The sequence below is a fragment of the Oenanthe melanoleuca genome, chromosome 1, assembly GCF_029582105.1.
Source record: "Oenanthe melanoleuca isolate GR-GAL-2019-014 chromosome 1, OMel1.0, whole genome shotgun sequence".
NCBI classification, from domain to species: Eukaryota; Metazoa; Chordata; class Aves; order Passeriformes; family Muscicapidae; genus Oenanthe; species Oenanthe melanoleuca.
The window spans coordinates 94,853,767-94,872,030 of NC_079333.1; the positions used below are offsets into that span (position 1 = coordinate 94,853,767).

The 18,264-nt window shown below is 40.0% G+C and overlaps 1 protein-coding gene across 6 annotated transcripts in view; it reads left to right on the forward strand.

Annotated features, from left to right (window-relative positions):
* Positions 1 to 15,563, forward strand: part of GLRA2 (glycine receptor alpha 2) — a 121,404-nt gene extending 105,841 nt beyond the window's left edge. For 5 of the 6 annotated variants that reach the window (XM_056488368.1, XM_056488399.1, XM_056488405.1 and 2 more), the window contains one exon: positions 14,115 to 15,557. In XM_056488368.1, the coding sequence (XP_056344343.1) occupies positions 14,115 to 14,393 (279 nt within the window). In that variant the 3' untranslated portion in view covers positions 14,394 to 15,557. Of the gene's footprint in view, positions 1 to 14,114 lie in introns of all 6 variants that reach the window. The other variant, XM_056488379.1, reaches the window with a different exon arrangement.
* Positions 15,564 to 18,264: the final 2,701 nt, after the last annotated feature.

The following is an 18,264-nucleotide window of genomic DNA, read 5'->3' on the forward strand; positions in this document are numbered from 1 at the left end:
GGGGATGCCTCTTTATGTTGCCTGTCTCTTATTTGCTCTTTGATCTTAGTTCACTTTCCCTCGTGGCTTATATTGTGTCATTTTGTTGTAAAAATAATCTATTTGAATTTTATTTTTTGATGCATGGAGACTGATGCTTTTGTCACACTTCTCTGTGCTGTTATTGCTTTCCTGTTTGTTTGGTGAGTCCTCTTGTGGGTATTTGTGTAGCTGGGGTTGAATATCAGACTTATATCATGACAACAGATCTTTTTCATCAGATGTTGTGTTTGAATCCAACAGCTGCTATTTCATGAATATTTTTTGAAGCCCACATGAAGCTTAGTGATGTTGTTATTGCATGTGTCATCCCAGCCAGTGTTCTCAGCACCTCACCTGCCATTTCTGTATGTTCCTTACTGCCACACCTGACTCTTGTGAGTTAAATATTTGCATCCTTTAGCTATGAAACAAGAACCCCATTTTCCCATAGTGAGGTCTTAGTCACATAAGGGGAGTCAGAAAGGTATTTAGCCAAAAGCACCATACCCCATGAGTACAGGGGTGCCCAAAGGGCAATCAGTATGACATGGTGGGATGTAAAATTTGACCTTTCTTTTACCATAAGTCTTCACTTCTTGCCTTTGATTTCAAAGTGAAGATGTCTTAGGAGCTGGTGCCATATGAATCTGGGGATATTTTTTGCTGGCAGCTTTCAAACCTTCGAAGCAAAGAGGCTTAGACTTTAGCCTCTTTGCATTTTTAAAGCATTACAATTTAGAGGAATCTGTTTGGCCTGGACAGTTATTGATTTATATTCTGTTCTTCAAACTACTACAAACACAGAATTGTGGGATGGCAGGGAACAGGACCAGAAGAGCCCTTGAGAGCCAGCTGGCAGAGCCAGCACCAGGCAGTGCACTGGACAATTTACAGTTGATGAAAATATTAATCAGTGCTGTTAAACAGCCTTCTGTAATATGCCCGGTATATCAGGAGTGAGTTTAAAAGAGATTTGTCAGAGATTGCTCCTAAGGGAGAGTGTGAGCTGAATTTTATCTTTTTGTGGATGTGCTGACCCATAGTTGAGTATTTCTGATTTACATCCTGTAATTCTCTTTGACTTGCAAGTAGTTCTGGAACAAAGGTAAGCGAAAAAGTCTCTGAACAAAAATTTACCATTCTGGACTGGAATAATGATAGGCTCTTTCTGACCTAAGAGTATTTGGTTTTCCTTCCTTCTGCAGCAACACAGGTTAGACCTGCAGATATGCTGCTGAAATACACAAGTTTGTGAGATACACAAGTCTGTATTTTGTAACTCATGCCAGTCTTCTGCTGAGATGTCTGCTTTTTTGTCTCTGGGATCTTTCTCAGCTGCCCTGCACCCTTTAGCCCCTTTTAGAGGCTGCCCCTGACTTTAACTTCTGTGTGGACTGAGGAAACAATTTCTCAAGATGTAGATGAGGAGCCAAGATTAATCCAATACTTATTTTGACAGAGATGTATAACCATGAATGCATTATACAGTCTAAAAACAACCTGCCTGAGCAATTAGCTCAGTAATCAGACGTTTTAAAACAGTGGCAGAAGAGCAGAGCTAAGGATTATGATGCACAATGATTTATGTTATTTAACAGAAAAGCATGCAGAATTTTAATTACCATCAGGAGGTTTTACATTTGCTGCAAGTACTCATGTGGGTTGCTAATGTGACAACCGTGGTAAGACGAGGAGGGACCACACAAGGAGAGACTGGAAAACTGGCAGATAGGAACACAGTGACTACTTCATTTCAGGCCTGCAAGAGAACACATTTCTGAGCTGAATATGTGACAAGGGGGAAGTATTGGATTTCTGTTTGAGGAGCTGACAAGTCAGACAAACAGCAGCCATGTATTATCTGTGACGGTGAAAAGATCACATCACTTATAACCTTTGAAGCAACAGGAAAACTGAACACAGCATAATTTTATAAGGATCTAAGAGAGAACTGTCTCTTTTTTTTCCCCTCTCTGGTTATATATAGCTGTTAGAGAGAGCCCTGCTGAGTGGAAAATGGAGCATATGATCAAGGGCAGTCCAGTGAGTCAATTTACTGACTAATACTGTAGATTATCATGTCAAATATATAGCACCAGCAGTATGAACAGTAATGAAGCCTAGTTTATTTCTTTCCTATAAATTGAAATGAAGATATGATTGGAACTGTCACTCCTTGGATATATGAGCCAGATTCTCTTAATCATCCAAAACAAATTGCTTTATTCTTTATAGTGACTTTTATTTTAGGATCCATTCCAAAAATGGCAAGCTGAAACCATCTATTTAAATGTGTCAAGCACGTTTAAAATATCTTCTAGACCACTGTCCCCTCAGGTGATGGGTTCAATGGTCTCACACTTTGAAATACGTGCTCCCTTCAGACCCAAAGAAGGGATAACTCAGCCTTTCATCCTGTGGGAAGAAATCATTCAGCCAGCACCATGCAGAGACACTCTAAATGAACTCCAGTATCAGCAGTAAAACATCCAGCTGTGAAGCCAACAGGGCAAAACACTCGTGGAAAGCCCAGGTGGCCATTGAAGGAGCCTTTCCATGCCTGGTTTTCTATGTTCCTATGTCTCAGAGTGTCGGTGAGCAATTTTGAGGGGGATTTTGCCAATATTGTGCAGTCTCCTTGGGTCAATCTGAACACTGCCTGAAGAGAAGTTATAGTTAAGATACCTGGTAAAAATTCCACTCCAAACAGAAGGAGATAATTTTAATTTAGCTGTACAATACCAGACTTGTGTTTTACTGGTTTCCAAGCTCCAGGTGAAAGTCTGATTGCCTTTGGGTCTGTCAAAATTCGAGTGTGTGCAAATACTTAGGGAATTAGCATTTGAATTGCAAACCACTGCCATTCCTTCAGGGTTAAGAATCATAATCGATGTTATTGATTCCTAAAGTCCTTTGTCTAAGAACAGAGATGAGTAACTGGAGAGGCATTTACTGTTTGCTAACAGTAAGTCACAAAGCCCAAATATTGCATGTCTGTTAAGTATAATTTCCTGAAACTGGTGAGTAAACTTTTACAGAAATTAGCAGAGTGTTATAAATTTAGCATATATAAGGAAAAGCAGATGGTACTGCTGTGATTGGACATGTCATTGGAGTATTCTGGAGCATGCCAAGTCTTTAATCTATTACTATTTGCATATACTACCACATTACTCAGTTTTGTTTTTTTTTTTTTGTTTTTTGTTTTTTGTTTTTTTATACACAAACAAAAACTCTTTTTTATGAGCTTTAAACTTAGAATAAAAATGATATTCCAAGTGCTGATTTTGTAGCCCTAGTGAGCATTTTCCAAAGCCTCCAAAAGGTTCATGTTGCATGTTCTGGGTGGTCAGAACACAGTCACAGATTGCTGCATGGGCCCCCACACACTTTCTAATCTTCAGCTTTCCATGCCAGGGATGAGACAGGCTGTGTGCCACGAACAGCAGATCAAATGAGAAGCATCACATTTCAAAATGCTTTATGATACTGAAAACTCTTTGAGCAATTATCAACTCTGTGAATGTCCACAAGCAGAAGGTTTTACTTAAAACAAAACAAAACAAAACAAGAAAAACAACAACAAAAGAAAACAAAACCTAACTATTAAAATATAGAGAAACACTTCTCAGTTTAAAGGTGGTGTGGGCAAGGTGGAGTTCTACTTTTATGGCTTGCCTTTTCTTTGGAGGAAGATAATATAGCTGCAAAGAGCAGAAAGGGCCAGAGCAGCTAGGACTTGAGGAAGGAACTGAATTTTGCAAGCAGAAGGTATAGGCCACATTTAAGGAAAACAGTGAGGATAAGGCATCAAAGAGGAGGTAGGCAAGAACAGGACTGGGAATTAGTGAGGCAAAATGTGTCAAACAAAAAAAAAAGTTAAAACAGAATTAAAAAGAGAAGAGACAGTTGCATAAATAAGGAGAGAGGGAAGCAAAAGACCAAGAGTAGATATCAACTTGCCTGTGTTTCACATTAGGGGTTCTAAGACCCCTTTCATTTTTCCAGCTCAGAGGACAGCAAATCAGTGTAATGCCCACCCATTCTGACTGCACAGCATGTGTGGTGTCCTACTGTGCAGTTCTTAGGCTGCCACCAAACTCCTCATCTTGTGTGATCTGGGCAGAATGCTCCTGCCTGGTACTCATGGAGCTCTTGGATGTTCAGTGAAGTAGGAACCTGTGCTGCCAGGTCTCCCTGTCTCTCAGGGTGCTCCTGCTTTGCTTTGTCCTTTGGCTTATTGGCATGTTCTCTGAACACTATCCTTCCCTGGTGTCATCTCTTCTCAGAAGTGGAGCCTCAGGGTCAGGAGTTGTAGGCAGTCACAGTGAGTGCTGAGCTCTCCCATGAACCTCATGGCAGGCTCCTCCAGAGCCCTGGCACTGCACACACTGGTTTGGAATTACTCCAGGACACAACAAACATCATGCAGGTCTCAGGAAGGCTGCTGGCACAGCAACCCTTCACTTTTGTGTCACCCTTGTGCACTCTCTTTTAGGTAAATTAACTGGGCATTTCTTCTCCCGTTTTCCTTGATATTCTTGAACAAAACTTGAGTTCAGATAAGCATCTGAGACTTTCTCCCAAGAATACCTCTTCCAGTGCTACAGCCATGCTTCCAGAATTCATCTGTCTGTGCCTCTCAGTGCTGACTTCCCTCACACACTGCTAAATATCTTGTTTCAGGTTATCCTTTTATCACTTTTGCCAAGTAATAAAAAGCCATCACCAGGAGATCTGTTGCTTAGTTACTGGCCTGGGCAGATGGTCCTCCTGGAGAAATGCCAGCACCCCACCAAAGAGCCTATTTATGGGCAGAGAGGATTGGGAAGGGTTAATGGCCATTGCCTGGGTCTTCTGTATCCTTGCTCATCAGAACTACTGCAGGGGAAAAGCTAGTGTAAAAGTTAGCATTTTGAGAAGTTATAAAAAATTAATAATTAATAAATTCTCCGGAGAGTGCTCTTAACCTTAAAATAGAATAAAAACGTTCTCACTAGGTGAACTTGCCACTAACTAATGCCTTCAGGGAACACATTAGAGGACTGGATTAAATAGATGCCCACACTTATATGTAGGTACATATATCTCCATGGATGGATGCATGCAGATTCTGTGTGTGTAATACAGTAAAAGAAAAATCATCAAACCCATTTAAAATGAAATATTATTTAATTTCCATTGTATGCATACTTCCAATGACCTTCTAGAATTTGTGGACTTATTACTTATCAGATGAGAAAAGAACACCCTGACAATTCCATGCAGAGATTGCACTGTCAAGTTGCTATAGCACTGAGTGTCATTGATTTTTACCTCATGATGAGTGTTTGTTTTCCTGAGAATAAATAATATCAGAACTTTATAGAGCAACCCTCACAGAAGCAAATAAAAAATGAAAATAGAGAAGTCTATATGTGTAGTAAATTCCTAATACATTCAAACAGACAGGATGTTTCTAAACACAAGTTTGAAGGGCAGATAGCTGACAATTTTTTTTAACACAATGATGCTTTGGACCTATGCAAGAATAGCCAGAAAAATCCAGATGGAGGTCTTGACTAACAATGAGAAATAAATGATATGGAAAACTGGAAAGGGTAACTGTGGCAGTAGAAGATAAGGAAATAAAATCAACCCCAAAACATTATTTATTGGAAGTCTGGTATTAAGAACTGATAGCTGGAAAAGAAAGGCTTGTACCCTCAGAAACAAAAAAACACACAAAACCAAAAACAAGGAACCAAACAAAAAACCCCCCACAACCTCCCCCAACCAAATTTGTAAAATTTGCATGTGAACACTTTAAGATTATTCAAATATTCTTGACTATTTTTAGCCACAGAATTTAAATTATTAATGTAATTTGCAATATTTAATTCATTTTACTCAGTATTTGCATAAATTAAATGCATGAATGTCTGAGAAAGCCCTGGTAAACTCTGTCTGCATTTGCTGGGGCTTGTTCTGGGTATTTGTTGTAGAAAATGGTTTGAAGGAGAGAATCCACTACCAGAAAGGCAAAAATCCTTTTCCTTCCCTTTGCCTATCCCCTTCCTCTGCCCCTTCGTGGCACCAAGCAGGTGTAGGGATGCCCCAGGTCCCAGAGCTTCATCCCCATCCCTAGTGCCCACAGGGAGGGCTGCACATCAGCCCCAAGGAATAAAACAAGGAATAACCCAAGCAATAAAACATCCCCAGCAAATCTGCATGAATCCAACATTAGTGTTGTTTATGGGCCCTGCATGGACATTTTTATCTTTAAATTTTGAGTGATGAGGTAGTCTGAGATGGCACTGCCAAGGGCACAGGAGTTGTCTAGCCAGGTCTCCTGGAATAATTGCAGTTAAGGAAGAGGGCATTGAGAAATTTCATAAAGGTATGATAAAAATCATCTTCCCCAAAGCATTTAAATCAAAGTATTTAAAGGACCAGAGAACCTGATGGGGAAAATCCTGTGTGGAAGGTAGCTCAGATATTCCTGAGGTATTTGTGGCTGGGGTATTTCAGCATGGGTGCCCCACATCTTACTGTGGCAGTTCCTCCATGCCTGTCACCCACCTGGGTGCCTTGTCAGTGGTGTTGACCCTGCAGCAGGTATCAGGTGGGGAGAGAATTGAAGTCTGAGGCTCAGGATTGAACACTGCTGAAAGGAGGAAGGTGAGAGTCTGCTCATCTCTCCTGAGGTAGACATCTTGCAGAAAGCAAGAGAAAATGAAGTGAGTGAATTTTAGGTGCATTTCCATTGGTGTTTTAGATTTTTGATCCTCTAAAATTTTTGCAAATGTGGTCTTGCTTTACATGGTTTAGTTTGATGTGCCCATTAACAGCTATTTCATGTTCTAGCTGAAATAGTCACATATTTAAACACCAGCTTTGCATTTTACTCAGCCCTGCATGCAGACAGAATGAGCAGAAGTCAGTGGCCCCTTATCCAACAGATTTCTGGTCAGAACAGATTATCCCTCAAATCTAGGTCACCAACATGTATTTGTCTGATGTAAAACAGGACAATGTGCCATTCCCATTGATAAACTGGCCAACCTCTTCCTTCTTTGGAGAGAGACTGGCTGAAGTTACCCAAGAGCAGTCAAGTCTCCAGATTTTACTGTCCTCAGAAAATTTATTATCCAGTCAAATTATACCTGTAAGACTCACAGATCACTGTATCTGGATATTTTAAGGCATTACTTTATTTTAAAATAAAGAGAAACAAGAAATGGGGACTGTGTCAGGAATCAATCTGCTGTTTCTTTAGGAGGAATGACTGTTTATATTATTATAAATAATAAACTATTATAAATATAAACTAGTGCTTTGCAAAGCACTAGTTCACCTGCTTCTCCCTCCCCTAAAATGAAAACATTCATTATATGATATAAAAAATTTGAAATAGAATAAGAATTTTTCAGTAATTGTGTTTGCAAAATTTAGAGACAGAAGCCTTCCTTTACTAAAGAAAGAATTTGTTGTTTTGGTTTTTTTTGTTTTTTTTTTAGCAAACCACTCACCCTTACTGACTGTATAATCTTTAATATTAAAGTAATTTTTGAAAAATTTCAATTCTACTTACAGATATTTCAAGCCAGGAAAATATTTTTGCTCACAACATGTTTAAATTATGTTACTCTTTCAGTTGGATAATGTTTAATTCCTACTTGAGAAGGGCGAAGCATTAACGACCATTTCATTATTGCATTAACAACAGTTCACTTGCTGTTCTTACAGGCTGTGTAAGTAAATCACTCTTGCTTCAGAGATTTTTCTGCTGTTTATTGGAGACAGAACATACTACCAAACACAGGTTTCCAAAACAAACCTAAATTTGTCCAATGGAAACGTCACCAAAGACAACAATGACCAAATTCTCTTCCATTAAGTAAAATGCTTATTTATAACCCAAGGTCTGTTTTACTTAGATTCCATAAGGCATGAGGGTTCAAATGAGAGCAAAAGCAAACCCTAATGAGCAGGAAAATCACTGTTAAGAGAGGCAGGAATGGGGTGAACACCACTGTCACCTGCAGAATGATGGATCCTGATGGAAAGTCATCTTGCAGTAGGATTGGTCAGAGATTGTTTATGTTTTTGGTTGAACATCTTGGTGAATATTTAGGAAAAATGCAATATTTAAACTAGATTCTGGGAAATATTTGATCTATTCTTTGGGTAGGATTGAGGTGAGAATGTGACAGTTTTACATCACCTTCTGCTCCTTTGAAGTCTGGATTAAGGAGTGGGAATGACATCTGGCATAGGTGAGCTGAGATCCAGAGCTTTTCAGGCTGTAAGAAATCAGAGAAGTTTGTTAGCATCCTGTGATATCACCATCCAAACCCAAGCTTTTCTAAGATGAGGAGAACTCATGTATTTTCTTCTTATGCAAAAAGAAAGGCCTTTTTCATCCTTGCTGCTCCTCTTTGTATTTTATCTACTTCTGCTATGTTTTCACTAGGCTGGAATGACTACAAATACCTCTTGTGTCCAAAAACTGGTCACACTGTGAGTAGATGGAATGGTACAATGACATCTTCTTTTGTTTGCCCATTTCCTGACTGCTCTTTAGCAGAGGACTAATGTTAGAATCTTATATGTGGTAATTTCCCAAACTCAAAAAACAAGGAGAAAACCAAAAAAACATTTTGATCCCACTACCATCTATGTGTAATTAGGGTTATCTTCTGCAATGTTTTACCTTGCACTTATCGACTTTATATGTAATTACTGCTGTTTTGTTACTTAGTCACTCATCTTTTAGAATCCTTCTGAAAAGCTTGGCTTAGCTTTGTGTGCTTTGAATATCCTGTTTCACCTGTGCACCTTCCCCTGGGAACCTTTGTCCCAGCTTATTTGTCACTCAATTCCTCTGAGTGGTTCTCACACAGATTCTTAGAGATCCCCTCCAGTGAATCCCCCCAGTTATGAAATCCATCTTTTACTCCTAAACTCCATTCTGCCTTTTAAACTGTTAAACTATGAAAGGACCTTCCCTCTCATCTCCTCACAATTGAATTGAATTGAATTGAATTTTGTAAGAGTCTTCTGAGAGGAACCAAAGGGGATTTCAAAGTCCAAGTATGCTTCTCAGCTGAACTATCTTTGTCCACATACTCAGTGGCTCCAGAGAGCTGAAAGCATGTAAGCACGACTGCCTGCAAAACCACACCATGAATTATGTAAAGTACTGAGAGATGGGAGGTGTCTCAAAGCCACAAAGATGATTTAAGAATGAAATCTCCAAAGATATTTTGGTGTCCATTCCCTAATGATTCCATTTTGCATTCAAGTCTGAATTGATTCTGGGTTTCTAACTTTGTGCTTATGAATACCAAAAGAAAAATTTTTCTGATGTTCTCTATCCTATACTTAAAATTAATCATCTATGTCCTTGAAATTTAATTAAACCAGATAGCATTTTAAATCGTTTTTCCACCATATGTTGGAAAAAGAGTAGCAAAATTAAAAGAATAAATCACATCAGAAAGTAAATTAAATACACTGTTTGAAGCCAGCCTTTCTCTAATTTTCCTCATTGTTAAAACCTAGTCAATGCTGACAATAAGCATTTAAAAGTGGTGAGGAGCAAGCACTTCAAAATGCATCGTACAGAAAGCTGAGCATGGAAGGCATTGAATGGGCTAGATTTTCTAAAGTGCTTTGCCCACTTCTGATTGCTTTGGTGTAAAACTGGTAGTATCAAATACATTCTAGCACTGATGGAGTAGCAATAAAAGCTTTTCAAAATTGAATAATGATAAAAGAAAACCATTTCAGAAGTATTACCCCCATTTATCTGTTGCTTTCTGTAAAGCTCAGTTAAAAGAATTTAATGCCATCAGTTTGTAAAGCACAAAAAAAATCACTAAATTCATAAAGAGTAATTAAAAACTGAGAAAAATATGTAATTCCTGTTTAATGAAAATTGTTTAAACGAATACCTAAGCCTGTTCATTATGACATCATAAGACAATAGTCACAAACTTAAGTTGATGAAAAAGCCTCTATAGAAAGTATTTGCCCAAATCTTAGGAGATATAATTATATTTCAATGGATAATTCTTCTGAAATACTCGGGGTGTGAACATCTGAAAGAAAACTATCAAAAGAACACTTCCCTCTTGCTATTAATTTATTTTCTGTTTCTCATTCTAGTTTATGACCCTTTTCCCTATGCCTTAATCAGGGGCAGATGGAGTTGTGACTGTATTATAACTTCACATCCTTTCAGAAAGATAAAGTTAATAAGTTCAATGGCAGTGAATTCTGCCACTCCAGTTGATGTCCAGTGGCTTCCAGCTGCTCTTTGATTTTGGTTTTCAAATCTGTAAACACCTAAATAGTCTGGGATTTATGCAAGTGAGATCCTGTCCAGTTTAAAATGAATATGTTTTAAGTGTAGTCTGATTAAAATTATGATAGAGATGTTTGAAAAGTCATTTGGAGTGTTTTATCAGTGACTAAGCTAGTGAACAGGTGGGAGACTGTCAATTTTTGAGTGTCCATGGTAGAAATGTCAGAGGGTATGAACAGAATATGACCTTGAGAATGGAGAGTGACTGCAGCCCCACCAGAAGGTACCCAAGGTAAGTTGTGAATATTTCACTAACCAAAGGAAGACATGTCCATTAGTTAAGGGAAAGCACTTAAGGTCTGTTCTTCATCTCACATTTTGAATTATAATTTTACAAAAGGTTATTTATCAAACGGTATAAATTTGTTTTCCTTTCTTTGTGGCTATTCCCCCAAGTCCTTTATATGTAACAGGATGTTGGAAGATTATCTGAAATGTCAAATTGTAGTTTTGTCATAAGATTATGATGGTTTAGAGACAGATTTTTTTTAAACTACATCCATAATGCTAAAGTAAATCAGATGGGGGATTTTATTGTTCCTGAGGCCAGATATCAGCCCATGGCTCATGATGGCAGTGTGAGGCATCGGTCTCCAGTGGAGCAGATTTGTCTGGGAGAAAGCTTTTTGGTATGATCCACCCCAGAGTGAGCTAACCCACGAGCACGACGGACAATGAACTTCCAGAACTTGGGCTGATTCCCCAGCTCCGCTCAGCAGTGTGGAGGAAGCCTTTCTGTCCCCTCTGCTTCATTTTGGTAGAACCAGTTCAGGGGCTCAGAGGGCCAAAAAGAACACAAGCCCACTTCTGCAGTCTCATGGCAGAAGTATCCTCTTAGCACAGATGTGTGGGTCTTGATATCTCCATGGTTTCATTCTCAACTTCCAACACCATTGCCCAGTTTTGTTGGAAAGGGCAGAGATCTCACCACCCTGAGGTCTTTCAGGTGATGCCTGGTCAGGTAGGAGAGCTCTGATGGGGTCAGATGGGTTCTGTGAGACCTGGTGGGGCTCAGAGTGCAAGCACATGCCAGACTACAAAGTTCCTTTGGCTCCTGGGGGATTTCACTGTTTAAAATCCCATGGTGGTTAGGAGCTGTGGCATCTTCAGGACTGCAGCCAGGGCTGTAAGGGCTCTGGCTTTCCTTGCTTCTGGTGGCACTTAAATGATCCCAACAGCTACAGCTTGGGTGTCCCTAGTGCTGTGTTTGTGTAAATGCATAATATCAGGCATAGTAACAAGTGGGTATAGCAAGACTGCTATTCTCCTAATCAATTATTTAGTCTTTGAAAGAGGTTTTTCTGATAAAAGTTAAAAAACCCTACATAAACACACTTTTTTTTTGGCAACCAGCAAACAGCTCCATGTTGGGAAAACAGTAACAAACCAATCCAGAGATTTATTAGGGAGAAGGAGGCTCAAATCTGTTCAAGCAGAGAGGGAAACTGAGCGTGTATCACTCACACCCCAGGTGAATGCTGTACCTCTTGTACCCAGGGTGAATCTCATCTGCTGCAGTCCTAAATAAAAAACTAACATGGGGACTGGGCATGCCTCCCTCTGGCTTTTGTAGAAAGAAGTGACACAGGCAACTACAGTCTGGGTGGGAAAAGCAGGGCTCTAATCCCATTGGGAATAAGTGGCCCCTTACAGTTAACGGTTGGGTGCTGAATACCTAAAAGAATTTGATTTAAACATCCCTGTCCCTAATCTCAGATGGCTTCCCACTCAGCATAAGCTCAAAAGGAAGGCTGTGACATTGAAGATGAATTGCTCAGCCCCATGTGACAAAGCTGTGATCCACCAAGGCACAGTGGAAGTCAGGACTCTCCAAGCTTGTGTTGAGCTCAGTTCTTTTTATTCTTCCCACAGATCTCTCAGGAGCAACAGAAATTAAATTTTTTAAAAATGAATGAAGTACATATGGCAACACAGCTGCTGAAAATCTGTTACCCTTTTTAATCACCTCTCATGTCCTGGGCATGCATTTTATCCTTCAAACTCAGTAAAATGAAAAACACTGAGAGGAAGGCATGTCCCTGTATTATTGGAGGACTTGGTAGTGTTATTAAGTCATTAAGTCATGCAAGAGAAGCCTTTCCTAATGAGGCTATCCAGAACTTAGGTCTCAGTGGGTTCATATTTAAAATACTTTGCCTACCTATAATCACTAGGACAAGCAGAATTCTCATAGCAGTGCTGCAAACTGCAAATAAAATTGAAAAAGGACAGAACCATCCTTCTTTTTCTTAATGATGGTAAACTTTTGAAATGAAAAGGTTGTAAGTCCTGGATAAGTGCTCAAACAGCCTTGCAGGGATGCAATTTTCCACCTGTGTATGGATACACTGCAGAACAGACCTTCATGCTGAAGTGACAGGGTCTCCAAAGCACTGTTTACTGCCTACCCTCCTTCCATCAGCATTCAATGCCATGAGCAGTCAGAGTGACTATTTCTCATTTGGTAGCCTTGAATCACACTGCTGGTTATTCACCTTTGCGTGTCAGCTCCAAGGAAAGGAGAGCAAGTTGGGTGATATATTCAATCCCAGTCCTGGAGCTGGGGAGAGAGAAAAATGTTGCTATTGAAAGAGGTTCTTCTGTGAAGGGGCAGCGATTTACATCCTGAATAGGTGCAAATTATCCTCCCTTCCCACCCCCAAGTTCAGCCAATGTACTCGTTATTCAATATCTTGCTGCTGTGATGCTTTTTTTTTCTTGCAGTTTTTGATTTTCTGTAATGTTCAGAAGGTGGTTTGGTAAGAGATATGAGGGAGTATTTCCAGTGAGGGATTGGGCTCGTTATCAGCCCAAGAAGTGGTCATTTTCAGTCAACAGTGAAGCATCTGTCAGTCAAAGAAAAGGTCTTTAACTAGAACAAGCTCCAAAACTTACAATTTATCCCTGCTGGAATGAAAAAGAATAGAGCTGCTTTGTCTGTTGGTTTGAATCCTTCATGGAGAGCTGCCAGCGACTGTTAACTTGTGTATTATTGTTCTATCAGACAGGAGAAACATCAGGGAGAATTTACCAGCACAGTCACAAGCCTTTCATCACACAGTTATTATAGTGATAAAGTTCAGTGGTAGTTACTCACCTCTCCAAAAACAAATATCACCCACTCAGACAAGAGAGAATGGATTTCTGCAGGGTGATGCTACATTAGCTCGTGTTACTGCACCTGACTCCCAGCTACCACTAAATCCAAGTGCCCAGTACACTTTGAAGCAGTGATTGTCAGAGCACTCCTGTGAGCAAGGAGGGAACATGATCTACCCATTTTGTAGGCTTGAGATGGAGCTGTAAGGCTGCTGTGAGACTGAGCAATGGAAACACAGTGAATGTACTTGGGCCCCTGGATCTCTGGGGCATTCAATTCAGAGCAGACCTCCTGCTACCGACATGACCATGTTTCCTCCCCACAGAAAGCTCAAGGAGAGCAGGATAAACCTGTGGAGTCAAATCTCTCCCTATAGGGCTGGGGTACAGCTTGCTGCTCAAGGCACTTGATTTAGATATAGCTAGAAAAATTAAAGCTCAGATTCACAAACACTGGAAGTCATCTGATTTCCACATGTTTTTATGTGGGTTTTAACTTTTGTTTGTCTTTAAAACCTGGCCTTTGTATCATTGTGTAACCAGGTGCTGAGGTGCTCAGGATGGGTGCACCTCAACTGCTCAGCTACACGGCATGCTCAGTAGACAGGTGATTGTGTGTCTCATCTGTGCTTTTACCCTGCAGGAAGACGAAGTTGCTCGTGACAGTCGATTCAATTTCAGTGGCTATGGCATGGGCCACTGCCTCCAGGTCAAAGATGGCACAGCAGTCAAGGCCACGCCGCCCAACCCGCCCCCAGCGCCGCCAAAGGATTCGGATTCCATCAAAAAGAAGTTTGTTGACCGTGCAAAAAGGATTGATACAATATCCCGTGCTGCGTTCCCACTCGCCTTCCTCATTTTCAACATCTTTTACTGGATTACTTACAAAATTATACGGCATGAGGACATTCACAAGAAATAGGCAACTCTGGCTCGCCAGGACTTCTTAGCCAAAGTCATCCACATGTAAATAAACAGTGAAATGTCTTTCTGTCATATGGACTAAGGATTTCTTCCCCACTCCCCCAGAACACTGGAGAAAAGAATTAGCAAAGAGGAAAAGAATGTAGAAGGAAAAGTGATTCCATGACAAAATAAGCTGTGATACCAGTAAAGAGGCTCCCCCTATGTACTCCCAGTGTGTTCTTCCAGATTCAGCATTGATCAGACATCTACAACTGGGGCCAAATTCGACCCAGCTTTATCACCTTTCAGAACAAAAGAGAATCAGAAAACAAACAATTCTCCTAAAACATCTATCAAGAGACTGTGGTGGCTACAGTTCAGTGAGTTATAAGAGGACCAAAATTTTTCAGGATAATGTTGCCTTTCTATTTGAAACAAGTCTACTGAGCTACATTCCATGACCATGTCTGTAGGTAGTGGTTTCACCAAGGAGTCCTTTTGTGGGTTGTAAATTATTTCTATTGATAGGGGAGAGGGAAAAAAAAGAAAAAAAAATTTATACTTTACTATCCTTGTGGGTGTGCATTTTAATATTATCTTGCTTTACTAGAATTGTAATTTTGGGGTTGAACTTGTGTGTCATGTGATTTATTTGATAGTTGACACTCCAAAACCAGTGAAACTGCCCGGTTTATTTCTGTTGGGAGACAGTGCACTTACTTCATTTTATTTCTGCTGATTTTACATGCAACTTGAGGTGCCAAACTGTATTTTACCTATTGTGCTACCCTGTACCACACTACTTAGTAAGAACTTGTTTCCTCCAAGGTGTAGCTCAGTTTAGCATTGATTTCTATTATTGCTCTCATTGTAGCTGCAGTCAATAGCTCTATAGGTAAACACAACTTGTTTACAGACCTCTAATTTATATCTTTACTCAAAGTGGCTATCATTTTAAATATCATTAATTAACCTAAGAATTTTAAAACTGTACTGTGATTTTCAGAACCTGTTACCTTTTGGTGCCGGATCTGCGTTATTCAAATCCTTGCTACATGTTTTAAAGTAGAAAATTTAAAAAATTAAAAAAAAAAAAAGAAGAAAAAAAAGATGGTATTTTTGCTTACATGGAAGAAGACAACCTGTAACATAAGATGAGTAAAACATTACAATTTTACACTTGCTGTAAAAGGGTTTATTAAAAAAAAGGTATTTGTTCAATTTCAATAAAGCTAAATGTGGTACTAAGATTTCTTCATTCTTTTCTTCATTTGCAGCAGCAGCAGCAGCAGCAGGGCTGTTCGTGCCACAGCCCAGCTCTTCCACTGCTCTGTCAGCAGAAAGAGGGTGAAGAGCAGCCTTCTGCTGACATGACTTAGCACGCCAGATTTTTCTATCTGTCCTGCAGCAAAGGGACTATTGCAGCCCTTGGGAGTACATCAAGGACAGTCAGAAGTGTGTCTGGGATCTGATGGGAGCATTTGTAGAACATTTGTATGTGCTGAGCCAGGCCTGGGGGAGGAGGGATGCTGCTCCCCTCTCACACCAGCCCTGCCCAGCAGGAAACACAGCCCAGCTTCACATGTGCTGTGCCTGGCTTGGGAGTGTCCTGAACTTCCTCTGGCTTTCTTACAGCTTCACCACTTTGAGCTGAAGGACATGCTGAGATGGCCTGTGCCAGGTTCCTCTTGTAGACATGGGAATGACCAATAGTTTAAAAGCAAATCAAAAACCATTCAGTTTTCTGCCCTTCCCTTGTGAGGCCCAAATGCAAACACTGTAGCTGCTCAATACAAACATATTTTCTCACTTCCCTAATAAGATGTGTTACTGAGACATGCTGAAACTTCAGCACCTCTCACTCTGCTTTTTCTCCTGGACCAGCTGCTGCTGAGAGAATGCAGGTTCCACAGCCTGTATTTGTGTGTTTATGTGTCTGTGCCTGTTCCCATCTCTCTCCACATGGCTGCCTGTAGTACCAGGCTTTGCTCCTGCCCAGAACAGGGGAGTGACAACTCTGATCCCTGAGCAATAAATTGATGACAAAAAGCCAGTCATGCATTTTATCTTCCTATACCTTCCTCAGCTTTTCAGACTCTTCTGTTGCTTACACCTCTGGTGGAACTGGCAACAGCACCTCTACCTTGTTGAGACTGCAGATCCAGATGTGACTGACAGCCCCAGAAAGGTTAACAAGTGAGAATTCAAAACAACTGTCCAAACTATTCTGCTTTGAAAAACAAGCTTTTGATGCAAATTCAAGTATCATAATATCTGCAATTTTTATAGTATCAGATTTGATTTTATTGCTTTTTAAAGTGGAACAGTATTTGGTTATAGATAACGTAGTAGAGGAAAACCACAGCACCATCTTAGTACCATGAACTGCAGCAGGGTGAGGGCAGCCAGCTTTAAACCATGTTTGTATGGGAAGTTAGAAACCTTCACTGGTACATAAACATTCAGATCTCACCTTTACTAACCCCTTGTTCCAAAAACATGTTCATGACCAAATGAAGGTGTGATGCCAGCATTAATCAGGACTAATCCTCAGTGCCCAGATGTGTTGCAGAGACTCTCAGGAATGTCAGAGCCTACCGCTCACAGCTGTCCTAAAAGACTCAGACCACTGCAACAGGAATGCAAACTCTCAGCTGATGGATATCTTTATGTCCCTTTCTGTGGTGAAGCTCATGTGCCTCCAGTATCCACACCACAAATTCAATTTCACTCTTTGCAGTGCCAGGGTATTAGCATTTATTAAATAGTTCACTAAAATATCTTGATGATCAGAGCTGAGGTTTGCTGGCAGTATCCATTGGGAAGATTGCTCTGCTGTTGCCTTCTATATAAACTTTGGTCCAGTCATGAGAATAATCTGTGCACAAAATCTGAATAGGTCTCTCTCTCTTTTGAAGACAGAATTTATGGTGACATGACAATTAGTCAATTAGTCACAAATATTGAAATTGTCTAGCTAAATTTTGGAAACCAACCATGTAGGTAAATGGACAAGGCCCATCAAGCATGAGAATTAGGAATGGCCACATGATACAGAAAAGTTGCCACGTGCTGGCTGGTGGCCTATGAACCCTCTGGCACAGAGATAATTTGATACTGGCCATCTATTGAAGAACCTTCTCTTATTAAAGAACATGGCTGGCACCAGAAACTGGAAAACAGCCTGCAGATAAAACATCAGTTAACAAGGATAGCAGGACACAACTTTCCTAAACAAATTCTCAGCAGGGTTAACAGAGAATAAAGACTCAAAAAATGATCACCTTACATCAGGGAAGCAGTAGAATTAGATAGTGAAGCAGTTTTATTTCAAGACACCATTGCAAGAGGAAAAAGAATGGCTTAGAAAATAACTTCCAGGCAAATAGCCTTTGTGAAACAGGAGGCATATCAGGATGGAAGAAAGAGACCCAGGATTAATTCTGAAGAGATTTCACACATATCAGAAAGCCTCCATGCTACAATTCTAGCTGGTAAAATAAAATTAAGCCTAGGGCATTTAAACTACTTGCATTTAGTTATAAGACAATTATGATGATTTCTACTTTACCAAGAAAGCTTAAAAAAATTTAAGCATGTCTTTAAAGGATGCAACACAAGATCAGGCATTGGCATCCTGTAGTTACAGGCTGGCCTGAGTGATTCAGCAGTCAAGGGGAAATGTTTAACCATCTCTCACCAGATAGATGCTGTCAGGTGCTGTGGTAAAACCTAACTGATAAAAGAGATTAAAAAAAAAAAACAACTCAATACATTAGGAGGAAAGAAAGAAATAAATTTTTAAAAGTGCAATATGAAATGAGAGATCTCTCTTTGTTACTCTTTCCTGGTTTTTTCTCTCTGTATTTCTTTAGGTGGCAGAGCCA